Here is a 17,678-nt window from a genome sequence, read left to right on the forward strand (position 1 = left end):
AACTGCCTAGACATATAGTAAGACCTTGCTGAGTCTAATTATGGCAGCTGCCAAAAAAGCAATTACTAGAAAATGGAAATCAAAGTCTAGACCACCTTTACTACAAGTAGTGAATATAGTAACAGAGATAACGCAACTGGAATTGGGATCTTTAGAAACCGGTAGGAGCAAATTACATACAAAAAATGGGAAGTGTGGGAACAAAATACATGCACAGGAGAAACAAGGTTTAAAAGAAGGCAGGATTTGAATGAGCTATTAATATCTGACTGAAAATGACTGGACAGATACGTGATGTATAATGTATGCAACTAAAATTATATCAATACCGTTTTCATTTAAATAAATGTATGATTATTAAATTATCAAGTATGACATAGTCAAAGATTTTTTTTTTTTTTTTTTTAAACAAGAAAGACAGGTCAACTCATGATGGATATCAAAGTTAGGCAACCAAGTAATGTTCACATCACCAGCCAGATTTTATGCTTCCAGAGACTCAGCTAGGTACATCTTCATCTAATGACACAGGCAGATCAAGAGAAGTATAAATTCTAATAAATGTTTTTCCCCCAGCAAACAAAGGTAACTGACTGGAACAGAGTGCAATCAAAAGATTCCATGGCAGAAAAGACAAGGCAACTTGCCATGCACCAATAAGGTACAATTATAACCAAGCATGGATCGGCCAGAGACTGCAAACTCATTACCTCAGTTATGTAGTTTTAACTAAGTTTCCAAGATGATGCAACTGTCCAGTGCAGAAAACTCATGGAAAGTATGCATCTATTCCATTTTAATGCACGCATTCCTGTTGCTGATGAGCACAAGTTTGACTATCACTGGCGAGACATGAAATAGTATCATGGAGGAGATTTTACACCACATTCAGGTTCAAATTAGCAAGGCCAGTATTTGGTAGACTAACAATTTATACAATAAGCAATACGCAAGTACAGAAATATAGGTAATCTACATCGGGTGTCTCTGTGCCCTCTTCCTTTCTTATTCCTGAATATCTCTTACCCTTTCCAGCTTTCAGACATATGTCTAGAAACAGAAAAGCAATTCTGTCCACCAAGTTCTCAATTCTGATGCAGCTAGTAGCATGTTGGTGCCAACTGAAGTTCCTTCCATTTTCAAATATTTAAGTCATTCTTTCTTGAAAGCTTCAATGGACCTATAGACCACCAACACCTGTAGTAACTGGTTTCATTCAACCGCAATCTTTTCTTTGAAGATTTTTTTAAACCATGTCAGAACAAAGAGGTGCCTCAGTTGTAGGTATGCCCCTCCTTCCCACAATGTTATTCCTCTTCAGGTTGGCTTAACCACACTGTCCTAGTTACATATATTTACCCAAATCCCTCCTCTTTTCCTTCAGTCCCTCCTTGTAATCCTGCTCCTCAAATTCACCTCACCATTGCTACATCTTTTCATTGCATTTTCTTGACTTTTATCTCATTTGCTTTGTAAAGGTGGCAGACCTCTCAACCAATCGGGGACAAATTTCAACAGAATCAGGGACAAGTGAAGAAAAAAATCAGGGACACTTTTAAAATATTAGTGCTATTAACTTGAAACATTGACAGAATCAGAGCATATGAATTAATACACATTTTCTGAAGTAAAGAAGTCTATAACTCTTAATTATTGTCATTATTCATTAAGTGTAATTCACCACCTTTCCGTAGTCACTAGTTTTAGAAGGGATTAAGAGGGACAGAACTAACATTTGAGTCAAAATCAGGGACAGTTGAGAGGTATGAAAGGTGGTACAACTTTGCATAAATTGTTAGTGTTTGTTAACCTCAGAAATCTGAAAAAAAAAAAAAGTTATTTTTGCAGGAAAAATATCCTCACATCTCAGACTTTTTTTCTAAATTTTACTAATAGTTTATACTATCTTAGTCTGATCTGCTATTTCCCAGTTTTAAATTAAAAAGTATGCACTTTAATGTTTAATTCTTACACATCACTTCCTTATTAATTCCTTCATAAGTGTTTCTGTACAGTTTGCTCAAAGTGCAGCTTGTTCTACTTCTCAAAGTTTATTTTATTTTACATTTGTTGACCGGGCTAGTCCAACTGGATATATGTCCATTTTCAGCAGAGGCCCGGGGAGAAAAGCTCCACGTCAAAAAAAATTACTTGCAGTGGTACAATTAAACAAACTAGTGAAAAACATTTAGTTACATACATAGTATCAGGAATTTAAAATACAATACCAAAGGAAAACATATATAGAAAGGTTGTTTATAATAGGAGAGGTTTTCCTCAAGGATAAAAGATCTTTAGATGCTTGTGTTAGGTTGTTTGGTGAGAAGTGACAGCATGGGAACAAAAGTTAAGTTTGGAGGAATAGAATAGTAAAGTAGGTAGACACACATACAATGTTAATCAGGGTTAGTGCAGCGGCAGAGCCATTGAGTTCTGGGGTGAATTTTGAGTTGATATTTAAAACCTGAAAGTGAGGAAATTGCAGTAAGATTTTCAAGAAGAGAGTTCCAGGTTTTCCCAACTGTGTTAGAGAAAAAGGAATTACCAGCTATATTGTTGGATTTAGTGGTAGATAAGAGTAGTTTATTTGAAGAGCGCAAACTTTTAAGATTACTGTAAGGGGTAATAAGGGTAGTGAATATGGGAGTTTTAGAGGGTTTGTACAGGATTTTGTGAGCTATTGTAAGTTGATGAAACTGAATCAAATTCTGCAGTTCAAGCCATACTAAGTGTTTTAGGTTTAGGCAGTGGTGGGTTCTGAATGTAGAGCCAGAGGCAAATCTGGCAATATTAATGTATGCAACTGCAAGTTTGGTGTAGTTACTTTTGGACAGACAAGTGTAAATTGGGGAGGCAAAAAGGAGAGTGGAGATAAGATGGGTATGGGCAATGGTAGTTCTGGCGAGAGGAGTAAGGAAAGGTTTAATTCTGTAGAGGGAGCCCAGTTTTTTGTTGACTAGTTTTATAGTGTTTGTTAATGTGAGCATCAAAGTTTAGGTTATTGTCCATCTCAACTCCAAGGAGTCTGGTTGTTGGATCAGGTGATATAATCATGCCGTTGTTTGATTTTACTGCAAAGTGTAGAGGGGTGGATTTTTGGGTGGGAGAGAAAAGTAAGAGTTTTGTTTTCTTGGGGTTCAGGATTAGGTATCGTGTTAAGAACCATGTCTCAACAGTATGGAATACCTGCTGGGAGAGGGTGAACAGTTCAGAGGAAGATGAGGCTGAGCAAATTAAAGTAGCATCATCTACATATTGTATGCAGGTGGCTTGGAAAATATTAGTATGAAGGTCATTAATGAAAATAGAAAAAAGGACAGGGCCCAGGATGGAGCCTTGAGGGACACCAAGGGTAATAGGGAGGTGGTTGGATAAGTTATTGTCCCAACACACTGCCTGTTGCGAAGATAGGATTGGAACCATTTTACTGAGCTTGTGTGTAGTGCAAGGGATTTTAGTAAATGTATAAGTAGCTGGTGATTAACCATGTCGAAAGCTTTAGATAAGTCTATAAATAGGGCTGAGGTAAGAATATTGTTATTATGATTTTTATTAATGCAGTCAGAGAAGGATAGAAGGGCAGAGGTGGTGCTATGGAATGGTCTAAAACCATGCTGACAGTTAGCCAGTAGATTAAGTGATTGAGAAGTTGTTTGTGTATGCATCTTTCCATGATTTTGACCAGGGGGGAGAGTAAGGCTATGGGTCGATAATTTGAGAGTTCAGTAGAGTTACCACTTTTGTGAAGGGGAATAACATGGGATATTTTCCATACTAATGGGATGTATCCTTCGAGAATGGTTCTATTAATCAGGATGGAAATGGGATAGGCTACTGCTTTAGCTGCTATTTTCAGATATTGAGCAGGCAGAAGGTCTGCTGAAGGAGAGAACGATTTAAGTTTATGGAGAAGTGTGCAAATGAGAGATGTGGGAACTGGTTGCAGTTGGGAGTGTTGAAACAGAGACATTTGAGGAAGTGGGGAGATTGGAGATATCAGGGGACAGGTGGCTGGAAAGAGACTGGACAGTTTCAGTAAAGAAGGTATTAAAGGCATCTGCAACCTGTTTTGGGTTATCTTGGGGGGGTGCCTGTGGGAGGGTGTGTCAGAGTGGCCAGGTTTTAAGAGACTATTTACACCTGCCCAGAACTTACATGGTTCATCTTGGTTAGTCTGTTGTAAATGGAAGTAGTAGTTTATTTTATCTAGAAGTACGGCTTTTTCTGTAATGTTTCTTAAACGTTTGAAGTTGGGGTCTCTAGTAGTCTGCAATTTGGCCCAGAGTTTGTTTTTAAGTATCATTTTTTGCCTAGTATCTTTTGATGGCCAAGGGGCAAGTTTAGAGCTTTTTCTGATAGATCGTGAAGGGGCATGTGAATCAAGAATGGATACAAATTTTTCGTTGAAGTAATTTACAGCATCATCTAAAGAAAGGTGTTTCAGGGGTGCCCAGTTGCAAGCTCTGAGTTCAGCTTGGAAAGAGTCAGGGTTAAAGTTTTTATTTGTTCTAACTATTCTGTAAGTTGTTAGGTTGGCAGTATCAGTTTTGTGTCAAGTAAGTTAGTGCATGATCGCTTACATCGTCAGGAAGGGTTCCTACTTTATACGTTTGGTGGTGACTATTTATCAGAATCCAATCTAGTATGCTTTCTTTGTTGGAAGGTTTATTAGTTCTGGTGGGAGAGTGAATGGTTTGGGTAAAACCATGAAGGTTTAAGTGGGTGGAAGGGTGTTCTGAGGAACATGACTTCCAGTCAATATTCATGTCTCCAAGGACTATGGTTTCTTGGGGGGAAATTAATGATGAGCCAGCTAAGGATCTCCTCGAGGGTATTCACGTTATTACCTGGGGGAAGGTAGAAACAAATGATGTAGATGGCTTTGTGGGTATTAAGCTGGAGTTTGGAGACTAGTATTTCTGCATTGCTTACAATGGGAGGTTTTCCTGTAAAGCCATAATTTGCATACCTGTTTTGTGGAGGATAGCTATCCCACCACCGTTTTTAGCTTTACGGTCAAGTCTCAAGACATTATAACCAGGGGGGATAATCTCATTGTCATGGGTTGTAGGTTTTAGCCAAGTTTCTGATAGACAAAGGATGTCAAATGAGTGTGTGTCTAACAGAGCTTGGAGGTGGGCAATTTTATTGTTTACTACGGATGTTGAGATGAGCTAAAGTGAGATAGAGTTAGGTGGTTTGGTGAGGATGTGTGAGCTTGAGAGAGGGTCAATAGCTGCACTATTATTTGGGCCTGGGTTGGGATGAATGTCACCATCTAGAAGGGAGAGTAGTAATCTTTTATTTAGATTTGAGGGTTTATGGAATATGTATAATGATTTTCTGTCTTTTTGAAAGTAGTAAGTTATATGGACCTTCCTATGAAATTTTGGTAGTAGGTAGCTGGGAGAAGATCTTATGTTAACATAGTGTTGGGGCTTAGACTGGGAAGATATTTTTGTATGTTTAGAGAGTGAGATTCAATAAGGTTCAGGTGTTCATAACTGGTTAGAAGTATGGTATAATAAGGAGAGGAAGAAGTGAGAATAAGAGAAGATGTTTTGAATATGTTGATATCTGTGAGGTATGCATTGTGGTAGGTAAGGTGTAAGATGGGGAATAGGTGGAGTAAGACCTGGTAGGAGAGTTAGGATGAGGTAGTTGTCAACTGTGTTTTATTTTAAAAAAATGTGGGGTGTGATAGGTTATAATGGAGGGGGAGGGGTGAAGTATGACAGGAGGTTAAGGCAGTATAAGTTTGGGATCACTGGGGGCGGGTGGAATTTGGGGGCAGGGTATGGGAGCAGAGTGAGCCCGTATGGCGAATGGAGCAGGTTTACACAACAGAAGGAAGACTGTCAGAAAACAATCTGAAGCAAGTTATTTACAAAGATAAGCAAGTGTGAGTAGATGGGGTGTAAGAGGGGGTAAATTGTGTTCTAAGGTATGAATAGTAGTTTGAAGGGTAGAATAGGCTTCCATGCAGCACGGAGAGAAATATTACGATACAGTATAGTAGCCAAGATTATGGTGCCATCTAGTAGGCAAAAAGTTTATTACAGAAGGAGGTAGGAAGAGGGGATAGCATGTACGGGATATTTGGGAGGAAAGTTTCCCAGGTTGCTTTTATGAGACTAGCTTGTTAATGGGACGGGGGGGGAGTAAGGCTGCTGGGTGTCCTGACTAGATAGCGTAACTATATACACGGAACTAATTTGACATACGTTCCACTACATTGCTAGGTGAAGGAAACACGTATTTTCTAGCTTCCTTTTTATTACAGGGTTCAGAACTAGAAGGCAAGATTCTTTGGCAAAAACAGGGGACGAGGCAGTTGGAGGTCCTTTTCAGAAGTCCTTGTTCACTGGAAATGTCCACAGATTCAGCGAGTAGAGGCTAGTAAAGAGCTGGGAAGATTAGAGAGAAACAATGATGTAAAGGGACATAATCTTAATGCTGAAGTACAGACACTAAACACACCTAGTTATAAAACACTGTTAAACAATCCTTCAGAACCAAAAGAACACTGCTAATTAGGAGGAGTTAGCAGTAAGCTTTGCAAACAAATCATTGAACAAACTGTCCATAACACACGTAAACAAAAAAAAAGCATTGCAAATTCAAAAGCAATCAATAAATGAAGCTAATGCAGTGTATGATAAAACAGTAAAGCTGCACGTGAAATTGTACATTACAGTACTCCCATAAGTGGGAGGACACACAGGCTTTTAATAGTAAAACAATGAACAGTTCTGTGCGGAGTGGCTACCTATGTTGTTGCTTTTCACAGTGGGTAAAGGACGGGACTCGCTAACAAGCATCTTTTTTTTTTTTTTTTTTTATCTAAAATTGAGTTAAAGAAATGAAAAAGCACTCCAAAAAGCATTATACTGTTTCCCATCATATGTCTGAATGCATAACACTTACATTGTGTCATTTAGAAACTTTAACAGAGACAAGCAGTATAAAAGTACAAAACAATAAAAACAAAAACTAATTTGACGATCTGTACCTTCCCGTTTATCAATAATGTGCTCCAATACATCCTCATCACCCACAAACTGAACCTCTGGGATCTTGTTCTCCTTTAGCTGCTTATGGCGACTCATCTCAAGAGAGATCTGCAGTCAAACACAAGAAAACGTTTAACTCCAGCTGGAGTGTTCATCTTTGTTAACTTTCAGCTTTTGAATTATTAGACAACATTTTATAACACAGTGATTTATTTTATAAAATCTGCACAGACTTAACTTAGACCCTACTATAGCAGGATCCATTAAACATAACTGTAGAAAATGTCTGATACAAGAGGGCGTCATCTGTCAGTGAGCTGTCTCTGTAGAAAAATGTATAACCAACAGTCAAAATTTAAAGCATTTCTAACAAGAACACATGAAATCCGAAAATGCATATTAAAAGACGATGTCCACTAAATGCCTTTTGCACATATACCTGACAATGACCTGTAGACACCACAAACGTACACAGACATAAGTAGTGTATATATTCTGATTTGTTTACACTTATATTCCATATAATTTAAGCATCAATGCACCAGCCTACCCAGCTTTTAAACAAATGTAAAAATAAAGAGATCAGCGTGCGTCAATCTACAATGGTCAGCCTGTGAAATAAATAAAGCTGAAGGCAGACACACTGAAGACATAAAAAGAGTATTTTAAGAAGATACAACATTCCCATTGCGAAAACATGTTTACTGCACAGAACAAAACGTTCCATGCTAAGAGCGCCTCTGCCCCTTGTAAACATTGCCAATGAACTACTGTGGTCACTAATGCAGCCTTGCAGCTCATATACAAATTTGCAGCTAATAATAAGCTCAAATTGTGCAGAGACTTGCACAAGAATCATCTGCCTACATCTATGTGAGGATCTATGTGAGGTGGAATGTACAAGTCAGCTAGTCATGGAAAATATTCTGAAAGTCACAGGTTGGAGAGTAACTAAGTCCTCAAACAAAACAGCAAAGCAGGGTATCCCGCCATTCTGATAAAAGGGATTATGCAATTCTCTTTGTAGACATACATTATCCACAGTAGTCAGTACTGATTAAGAAGTCTGATTCAGAACTTAAAACGATGGCTATGTCCTTGTCCTAATCCAGACTAACTCTTGTGTGCACATGGTGGACTTCTGCCCTTCTTAACTTATAAATCTTATGATCTCCTTGGAACTACTACCCGGTTAGCCTACTAGGCATTCAATACCCTATCATTCTTAAAAGCACTGTCTAGAATTTTCCATCTGACTAAAAATGTAATAATGTTTGTGTATCTGTTTTTGTGTAATAATTTGTGTATCTGTGTAAAAATCCTTTTATTTGTATTTTGTGTTTTAAACTGTAAAAATTTAACAGTTTGTTGAATGTCTTTTTGGAGCTTTTCTCCTAGGGCCTCTGCTGAAAATGGACATGTATCCAGTCAGACTATCCCGGTAAACAAATGTAAAATAAAATAAATAAATAATAATATTCAAAAAAAAATTTTTTTTGGATTGCAACTTCTTCTTTATCTAATTCATAATATTTTTTTTTGGAGCAGTGTGTATTGCAACAATCACTTTATTACATCAAGTAAAGACAATTACAATTAACAAGGTGAAAAAAAAAGTTTCCAACATGCAACACAAACTGAAGAGTGCCATGCTTATGATTTTGTGTCAGAGATAGTAGTAACAAAACAGTAACATAGCATGTTTCACATTTCCTAAAATATTTGCTCTACATATAAGTGTTCAAATCTGACCAGTGCATTGTGGCATCAGATAAGGTCCAGACTACGACACAGGTGACCATGGTTGATTTGTGGCTCATGCATCTTAGGTGCTGACATAGGAAGATGAACACACCCATCCAGCAGGGCATCACTCACATCCATCCAGCAGAGCATCACTTACACTCACCTACTGTTAAACCTCCAGCAGAGGCTGGGGATGTGCACGGGGGCATGACCCGAAGGAGACAGAGTTATTGTGGCAGAGTCACTATAGAGGTGGGACAATACTCTAGTGTGTTTTATTGGACATCTATCCTAGGACATATATGTGTGTGGGAGGAGAGAGAGTTAGGGAATTAAAAATAACAAAATCACTTTTTTCAGCTCTATGACACTGAACCAGGATCATCTATCTCCTCACCAGCCTCAAGGGAGACCAAGTCAGGTCCAGTAAATCAGTGAATGAGAACAGAACCTGGGAGCACACTGACAGTCAGCTGCAGGACAAAAACCCAGCAAATTAAAACACATAACTAATCCTGTCTGAAAACAATACAAAGGGACAGTTCCAAAGCCCTTAAAATAATTGTCACAAGATTTAAAAAAGTTACAGAATTAAAAAAATAAAATCTTATAAGAACACACAGAGCAGCAAAGTAGAATATATGTGAAACCCTTCAAATGCTAATTGCATAACAAATGATCTTTTAGAAACTTTCTGCTTCACTCCCCCCCCCCAAGATATATTGGATGCAAAAATGTTTCCTTGGAATTGTGCATACTGTAAGCCAAGATAATACATGTCTGGTCTGACCACTTTTACAGACAGAAATCATAAAACTAAACTTTCTGATGAAGTAAAGTGATGTCACAAGTTCTGTAAAACACACTTGCAAATATCACAACCAATTAATTTTAAGCTTCAAAAACAGACAATAACCCAAAAGGCCCCTTATCTGCAGTACAGCTAAAAGGGTTTGCTATTTTTCCAATTAAAGTTAGAGAGTGTATACAGACATTTACCGCATTCCAAATGGTAAATTATATAGTGGATACATGTATTAGTTTCAACAAACACAGCAAAAGCCTTGCTCAATAAACCTTTTCCATTATGAAGACGCACCTAAATCAAAATGCAAATACAGATCCCCCCACACCCTCTTAGTTTAAAAGCAACTTCCTCACTGTTGTGCAGCTGTACAGTTATCAACTCCACAAACTGTCTTATTTACAAACAGCACAGTTCATTTTCATATAAAATGTCATTCCTTGCTTCACAGAAGTGCTTCATTACTACTCTTTTGATGGCTGTACTTGCACAAATGGCAGTCGATGATGCAGTATTCAAATCCATTACATATTCCCCTCTACAGAAACACTACTGGCAAACTCAAGTTGGCTGGAAATCCATCAAAACAGAAGCTTCCTATCACAAACTTGACATAATACAGCTTAACTAACTCTGTCAGTGTATCTCACGTGGTTCGGGGTATCTAGCTTCATCCTGTAATCTTGGGTTTGATTATTTTTCAAAGTTCAACTTGCAAACCATGTTACTCATAATAAGTTCCATAATTAAACAGGGCTCCTTGGTTACCCCAGAAAACAGACTTGTATGGAATGAGCTTACTGCATTAAGAACTGAAAAAAAGTGACTTACAGAATTAAGTCACTGGTAAAAGGTTTACACCCTTTTCTTACTTTACTACAAAAAAATAACTAGTGAGCTGCTTTTAGTCAAAAAACGTAGTTTTGTTGTTTTATTTTTAGGTTATGTTTGTTCTCGAGCTACAATACATACAGTTCTTAAAACCTTGTTTCAACCAATAAACACCAACATAACCCTCTCAGTTACACCAGCATCAGTGTTCAATTCCTTCTATACGTCAGCATACTGATGTCCTTGCTTATTAGTAAGGTTATCTGCATTTAATATGCTGCTGCGAGTTTGCTTCATGTATTTACGTATATACTGGACCCCTTCTCACACAGTCTCCAAGGAAAAGAGGACACAACCAGCTGGATATACAAGTCATCAAAAACACAAACATTAATGAGGAGGCATGTCTTGCAAAGTTACAACCAATTTCATCCGTGCTGTGCTAGACTCATCCTCTTTCATTCAACACTACAGTGTTAAGTGTCGTTATTCAAGGAGTCAAGAGACTGCTTAATTTAATTGTACTGGAACTGTGAAATGAATAAAAGCAACGATGCAGGCAAATACTACTAGGCTTAGCTGGACAGGTTTGCTAAAAATGAAATGGCAAAGTTTGCAATATCCTTAATTTCGCATCCATTATGCGATTGCAGGCAAAGACCGCAGACTAGCTAAAAATGCTAAGACCCTTATTTGCTAAATGAGCGCTACCTTTCATTGCCGTTTTCTTTCCAAAGCATATTCTGCCAAGACTGCTGTGGCTGCACAAGAATCTAAGTATATGCACGAGCTCAGAACAAGTGGGGTGCCATCAACATTATTAATTAGTCATGCACTCCTCTATTAATTATCCTTCTGCTGAAGGGCAAGAACATGCAGTGGTAAAATATGCCTCTTTTTCCCCCCTTTTGCTCCCTCATTTCACTGCCTTCTCCCTTTCAAATTGTGGATTTGTATACTGCTCTGTCTCTGCCCTCCTCCGGGGCTGCACAACTTATTCTGCAGCATGTTTTCACATTTTGGACACAATAACATGAAGACTGACAAGAAAGACCAAGGAAAAGCTTAAACCATGATTTATGACTCTCCCGTTTCCATGTATGTAACTACATGTCCTGCTATGTCTACTGACATCTGTGGCCAAATTATTACAAGTTTGTTACTGTGAGATTAGCAAAATATGCAATGGAAATTCAGTCATAAATTCTGCTAGACTTAAACAGATGCAGCTGGTCATTCTGTAAGAGTTGTGGTTTTGTAGAGAGACAGTATGAAAAGGCTTGCAGACCCTTTTTAAAAGGTTTCATGGGTGAGAAAACATACCTTAAATATCTTGGAAGTAAGAGAAATATAGTAGCTGAAAAGTTCTAATAATATAAATATTTGCAAGAGACCCAAGTGAGGGGACTGATGAGAGTTTTGCCCACTTAAACATGCATGCACACATAAAAAAGTTCTTATGCACATACATAAAAATCATACCTCATAATTACTGCTTGGTAGTAACCTAATTAAAGTGCAGCTGTCATTCTACGCCTTTTGGTTTAAGCACTTGGGCTTCAGACCAGTTGTTTTACATTAAGAAGGTTTGTGGTCTGCACTGTTTTGGCAGGACAGGTAGCTTACATCCATCTAAGTTGGGAACTGCTGATTGAAGGCTCAGTGTCTGTTAATGTATTAGTTCTGGTTTAAGCACTTGGGCTTCAGGCCAGTTATTTTACATTAAGAAGGTTCGTGGCCTGCACTCCTGTGGGAGGAGAGGCTGGACTCTGACCTTCCTTGCTGGGAATTTCTGGTTAAAGGCTTATAGTGCCTGCATATCTTACTGAAATTGGTGCGCCTTGTTTGCTGTAGCATAGACTAAATCCAGGCCTGCTGAATCTAGCTTTGTTTGTATAACTTGAGCACTAATCCAGGCCTTCTTTTTTGGAGAAGGTTGCCCTGCACCCCGGTGGCAAGAGTGTGCAGTTAGAACTTGTCTGATTGAAGACTACAGGAACAGGGTTCAGTTTTGAGATGTTTTTACTGGTTAATTTTTGAGATGTTTTTACTGGTTAATTGGGTAATTTGTTTAAAAGCCTTTTCCGATTGCTTGTAGTCATCTAAAGCTGTTTTAAGTGTATTTTTTTTTTTACTGTTTTTGCCTTATCTTTTCAAAAAAAAAAAAATCTTTCCTTGGTTCCCACCTTTCTAAGCTAGTATAGTCCAGTTTTCAGGCTAGTGCTGAATTCAGGGCTGTTACAATTTTCTGAGTTGCCCATACCTTACTTGGATAGAGGGAGGTTTCTCTGTTCACCTGTGAGAAAGGGAGCTTTGAGCAGCCATCTGTCCCTGGAGGAGTGGTTCCAGCCCAGAAGTTAGTAGTTTGTGGGCCATTTTGGGTTAATTTTCCTTTCATTTCCCTACTATAAAAACTGCGTTTGCATGGTTTTGCACGTCCGGGCGGCGACGGTTAGCTACAGCTAAATTTATCCTGGCTCCAGCAAGTCTCCTCTTCAGTTTTTCCCTTGAAAGTAGTCTAACTCTCAACCTAAGCACTTAAAAAGCATCCTACAGTCCAGCACTTGCTCGGACCTAATAGCAAGCACTAATATACCCCAACACTTGATTGCCCAGCGGGGCAAGGCTCATTATTCACCCCTCACCAACCAAGCGACTAAGCAGCTCACCCTACTATTCAGACATGACCAAAGGGCAATTTCAAGTATACTCTCCTGTCCAGCTGGTGAACCTGGGTATCCTGAGGCAATGTTACAACTGCCTCATGTACACAGACGACCCTCTCCTCCTACCACAAAACATTAACATATGCGAGAGATGCAATTATATAGCTAAATTGGAGGCTAAGCTCTCTCCACCGAAGACTGGAACAAGCAGTCATGAGGAGAAGGTTAACACTTGCACCACACCTCCAGCCTCACACAGACATACTAAACCATCACTGGCAAAAAATACACATAAATACACTAAATCATACTCTGAGGCTCTAAATAAAAACCTGCAAAAGCATCAGAGACCTCCAAAGCAGAAACCCAAAAAACCTGCACCTCCCGTCACAAACCAGACAACACATAAAACACAAAATCAGTGTGCCGCACAATCACAGCCATTAAGGCGAAATAACATACCTAACACATTAGTAACAGGCGACTCTATAGTCAGGTGCACTGACGGTCCCACCCACTAGGCTGGACAAGAAGGTTACTGTTAGCTGCCTGTCGGGAGCCAGAATCCACCACATAACACAAGCACTCAGGTCTCTCCAGAACAAGTACAAATATGACTCTGTCATTGTTCATGTTGGTGTGAATGACCAGAGACATACCTCCCTGGACTACAGGAAGAGAGACATGGAAGAGCTCTCTGATCATGTAGCCCAGGCGGGTATGACCCTGACCCTGAGTAGCATCCTGCCCTCACCAAGAATGATACCGTAGTATAAAGAAAAAATGATCAATTTCAACAACTGGCTAAGTTTCTGGTGTCATTCAAAGGGGATCCAGTGTCTGTCAGCCTGGGACGACATGCTCAACAGGCCTCGTTGCTTTGCAAGAGACGGCTTGCACCCGTCACCCCAAGGCTTTCAAATATTGGCCAAGGCTCTTGCTGCCCCCCAGAGTGCCTTTTTTAGGCAAGGCTCAAAAGTCAAACCCACCTCTGTAAACAGCACAAATAATAAAATAAGAGTTATGCTACTCAACGCCAGGAGTTTAAATCTCAAAATGCATGCGCTCCAAGCACTCCTCAGTATGGAGAACGTCGACATCTGTGCAGTAACTGAAAGCTGGTTCAAGGCTCCACAGAGCACCCCAGCACTACCAGGCTACAACTCATACCACACATTTCGGCCACAGAACATGGACCAAAACACAAAAGGAGGGGGTGTATCCATATTCATCAAGGATACCTACACCTCCAGGTTAGTGGCGCAGCATGATACCTCCGAGATCATCCATGTGCAATTAACATCAGGCAAATCTGCAATGCAAATTGTGGCCTGCTACAGATCACCATCTATGACCCAGGACCACCACTCCGCCTTTCTGGAGACACTGGAAAAGATGAAGTCCTACCGAACACCCTGATATTGGGCAATTTCCATTTACCCTACCGTTAACTGGGAAAACTACTCAAGTACAAACTCCCAGGTCCAGCGCTTCCTGGAATTTATCAACTCAAATGCCCTGGATCAGCTGGTAAACTCCCCTACCAGACGTGAAAAAATATTGGACATGTTCATTACCAACATGGGTGACAGGTGCTCCACACCAGAGGTCAACCCATCACTGGTTAGATCAGACCACAAACTAATCACTCTGGATGTCCACATCCCACCACCACCCCCAACTAAGGAAACCACTGTAAAAAAAATTTCTAAAGCAAACTTCACCTTACTTAAGACAGAGGTGGTAAGTTTCACAGCCCCCACGCTAAAGGATAATGCTGCCCAAGATACAGAAACCTTTACAAATGCACTCTATGAGCACCTACAAGGATGCATGGATCATGCCATCCCTAGCAAAACCAAGACTCACTCCTCTAAGAGAAGGAAACCAGTCTGGTGGACCCCTGCCATATACAGGCTATACAATAGAAGGAGGAAACTAGTTCAGAAAAAAAGCAAATCCCAAGAAGGAAAGACATCCCTGATCAGTATCAGTAAGAAACTAAGGTCCCTCATATAATCCTCCAAGGCTAACTTCGAAAGAAAAATAGTCAAGGATTCGAAAGATAACCACAAATCCTTCTTTAGCTATGTCAAGAATCTAAGTGGCAACTCGCAGATATGCTCTGAGCTGGTGCAAAATAGCACAAAATATACTGAACCCACTGATATTGCCAATATCCTGGCAGATAGATTCAGTGCAAACTTCACCCTCCTCTCACCCCCAAAAGGACCCACAACAATGCCGGAAAAGTGTAGTGTCCCAGAAATCACAGACGCACAGGTGAAAACAGCCCTTTCAAAAGCCAAAAGCACAGCGTCAATGGAGCCAGATGGTGTCCCAGGCTACTACAGAACAATCTAACCCCCCACCTAAACACACTGTTCAACCTCAGCCTCTCCACAGGCTACGTGCTTATAGAATGGCACACAGCAACGGTTATTCCGCTCCACAAAGGAGGGGCCACTACTGACCCTGGTAACTGTCGCCCCATAAGCCTGACTTGCCTGGTCTGCAAGGCTATGGAGCGCATCATCATGGAACTCGTTAACAAAGACATTGGGAACCTCCAAACACTTGACCCGACCCAGTTCGGCTTTGTTAAGGGAGGATCATGCCTACTAAATCTGGTTGACTTCTTCGAGACAGTCATCAAGACCATAGATGAGGGGAAGGTAGTTCACACAGCCTACCTTGACCTTGCCAAGGCTTTTGACACCATTCCCCACTCGGGAATTATAGAAAAACTCACCAGCCTGAACATAAACCCCTAGGTCACAAGATGGGTTGCCAACTGGCTTACAGACAGAACTCACATGGTAAGAATAATGGGCTCCAGGTCCGACTCTAAACCAGTCACAAGTGGTGTCCCACAAGGCTCGGTCCTGGAACCCCTACTGTTCGGCATATACTTCTCAGAAGTACAGGCAAACACAGGAGGACTATGGCTAACCAAGTTCGCCGATGACTGCAAACTGGGGGCCATAATTGACTCTCTGGCTGACACGGACATCCTCTAAAAGGGCTTTACTGAGAAGGACACCTGGTGTCAAAGTCATGGTCTCAAGCTAAATGCCAAAAAATGCATTGTCATCCCGTTTGGGAAAAACGAAACATCCATGAATTACCACATAGGTGGCAGCCCCCTTAATACAGAAGAGGTAATGAGAGATCTGGGGACCCAGGTAGATAGTAATCACTCCTTTGACAATCATATTGCCAAAGTGGTTAGGAAATCCTTCTATGTGGCCCATCTAATTACTAAAGGGTTCGCATCTAGAAATAAAGAGGTTATAGTGCCCCTCTACTCGTCATTCATCAGACCCATCATAGAGTACAATGCCCAGTTTGGGATGTACCTCACAAGACACTTCCATCAGCTGGAAAGACCACAAAAGTACCTCACCAAGAGGATTACTGGTCTCAAACATATGTCCTATGCAGCCCGACTGGAAAAACTCCAGCTGTACTCAGTGGCATATCACTTACTCAGAGGTGATCTCTGCCTGACTTACAAAGCCATGTCCAACTCAGAATTGATGGACATGCTCCACCTAAAGAAATCCAAGTCAATGCGAGACACTCGCTCTAGTGAGCTAAACATCGCCACAACAATAAATAGAACATGCTGGAGGGATAGATTCCTGTCACAGAGACTCCCCATGCTTTGGAACAAAATTCCTAACTACATTAGGCAGAGCCCCTCACTAACACTCTTCAAGAGAAACCTTGACAAGTGGATGGGTATCAGAAAATACACCCCTGGGATCACTTCCTTGGCTCTTCTTGACAGAGGCTCAGTTAATTAATCAATGGGGCGACAAAAGCTGACACACTCTGGCTACGCTTATAAATGCCCTCGGGCAGATAGCCTAGTACCTAGCTATGAACATATGATACCCTTTACTTAGTTATTTTTTTTTCCATAAAACAGAAAGCACTTCTGCTACTAAATAATCCTGACTATACATCAGGTTTTCTTTCAGTATTGTAAGTGAATTTTAAACTGCACTTAAAAACAACGCTCTTAGTTTGCAGCCTTGATCTGCAGTTATTTCAGCCTTTGTATATTTGTTAATGCAGTTATTCCCGCCTGTCTGGACATGTGTATGCGAATGTCTACCCAAGTTATCAACGCCTGTATTTTAAGACTTGGGACAATCAGCATGATGTACAATCCATTTAGGTAAAAACAACTCCACAGAGATTTTAAAAACCCAATGATGATATTTTAGTCTTGCACTGGAGATTCCATGCAGTGCCTATACATTTGGCAAACATACCAGACAAAGTCTATTTATTCGAAAACACCAAGGTCCTAGAGAAATTACATGAACTAAAACTCTAAAAAGAGCAGGGACTCAGTTTAACTTTGCATGGTCATGGTCTTCGGCCTTGTACTATGACCAGAGTTGTCCAAAGATACTAGTCAGCATAGCACTGTGCTGATCACCAGCAAGCACACTGATAATCCTTTCACTCAGGGACTGCTGAGATGTCAGTAAAACAGATACTCCCAGCAAATGAACAAAAAATACCAGACTGAAGAAAATGATCCAAAGCTGCCATTTTACCTTCCTGCAACAGACTAAGCAGGTAATCTGCAGTCTGCACAGT

General features: G+C 40.2%; 1 protein-coding gene across 1 annotated transcript in view; it reads right to left on the reverse strand.

The window, feature by feature from the left end:
* ORC2 (origin recognition complex subunit 2) overlaps positions 1-17,678 on the reverse strand; it is an 829,308-nt gene that overhangs the window by 798,098 nt on the left and 13,532 nt on the right. The window contains exon 2 of the mRNA XM_044075702.1: positions 7,013-7,121. Within this exon, the coding sequence (XP_043931637.1) occupies positions 7,013-7,109 (97 nt within the window). The 5' untranslated portion in view covers positions 7,110-7,121. The remainder of the gene's footprint in view (positions 1-7,012; positions 7,122-17,678) is intronic.

The sequence above is a fragment of the Protopterus annectens genome, chromosome 6.part1 (genome assembly GCF_019279795.1).
Source record: "Protopterus annectens isolate FY-2018-M chromosome 6.part1, PAN1.0, whole genome shotgun sequence".
Classification (NCBI taxonomy): Eukaryota; Metazoa; Chordata; order Ceratodontiformes; family Protopteridae; genus Protopterus; species Protopterus annectens.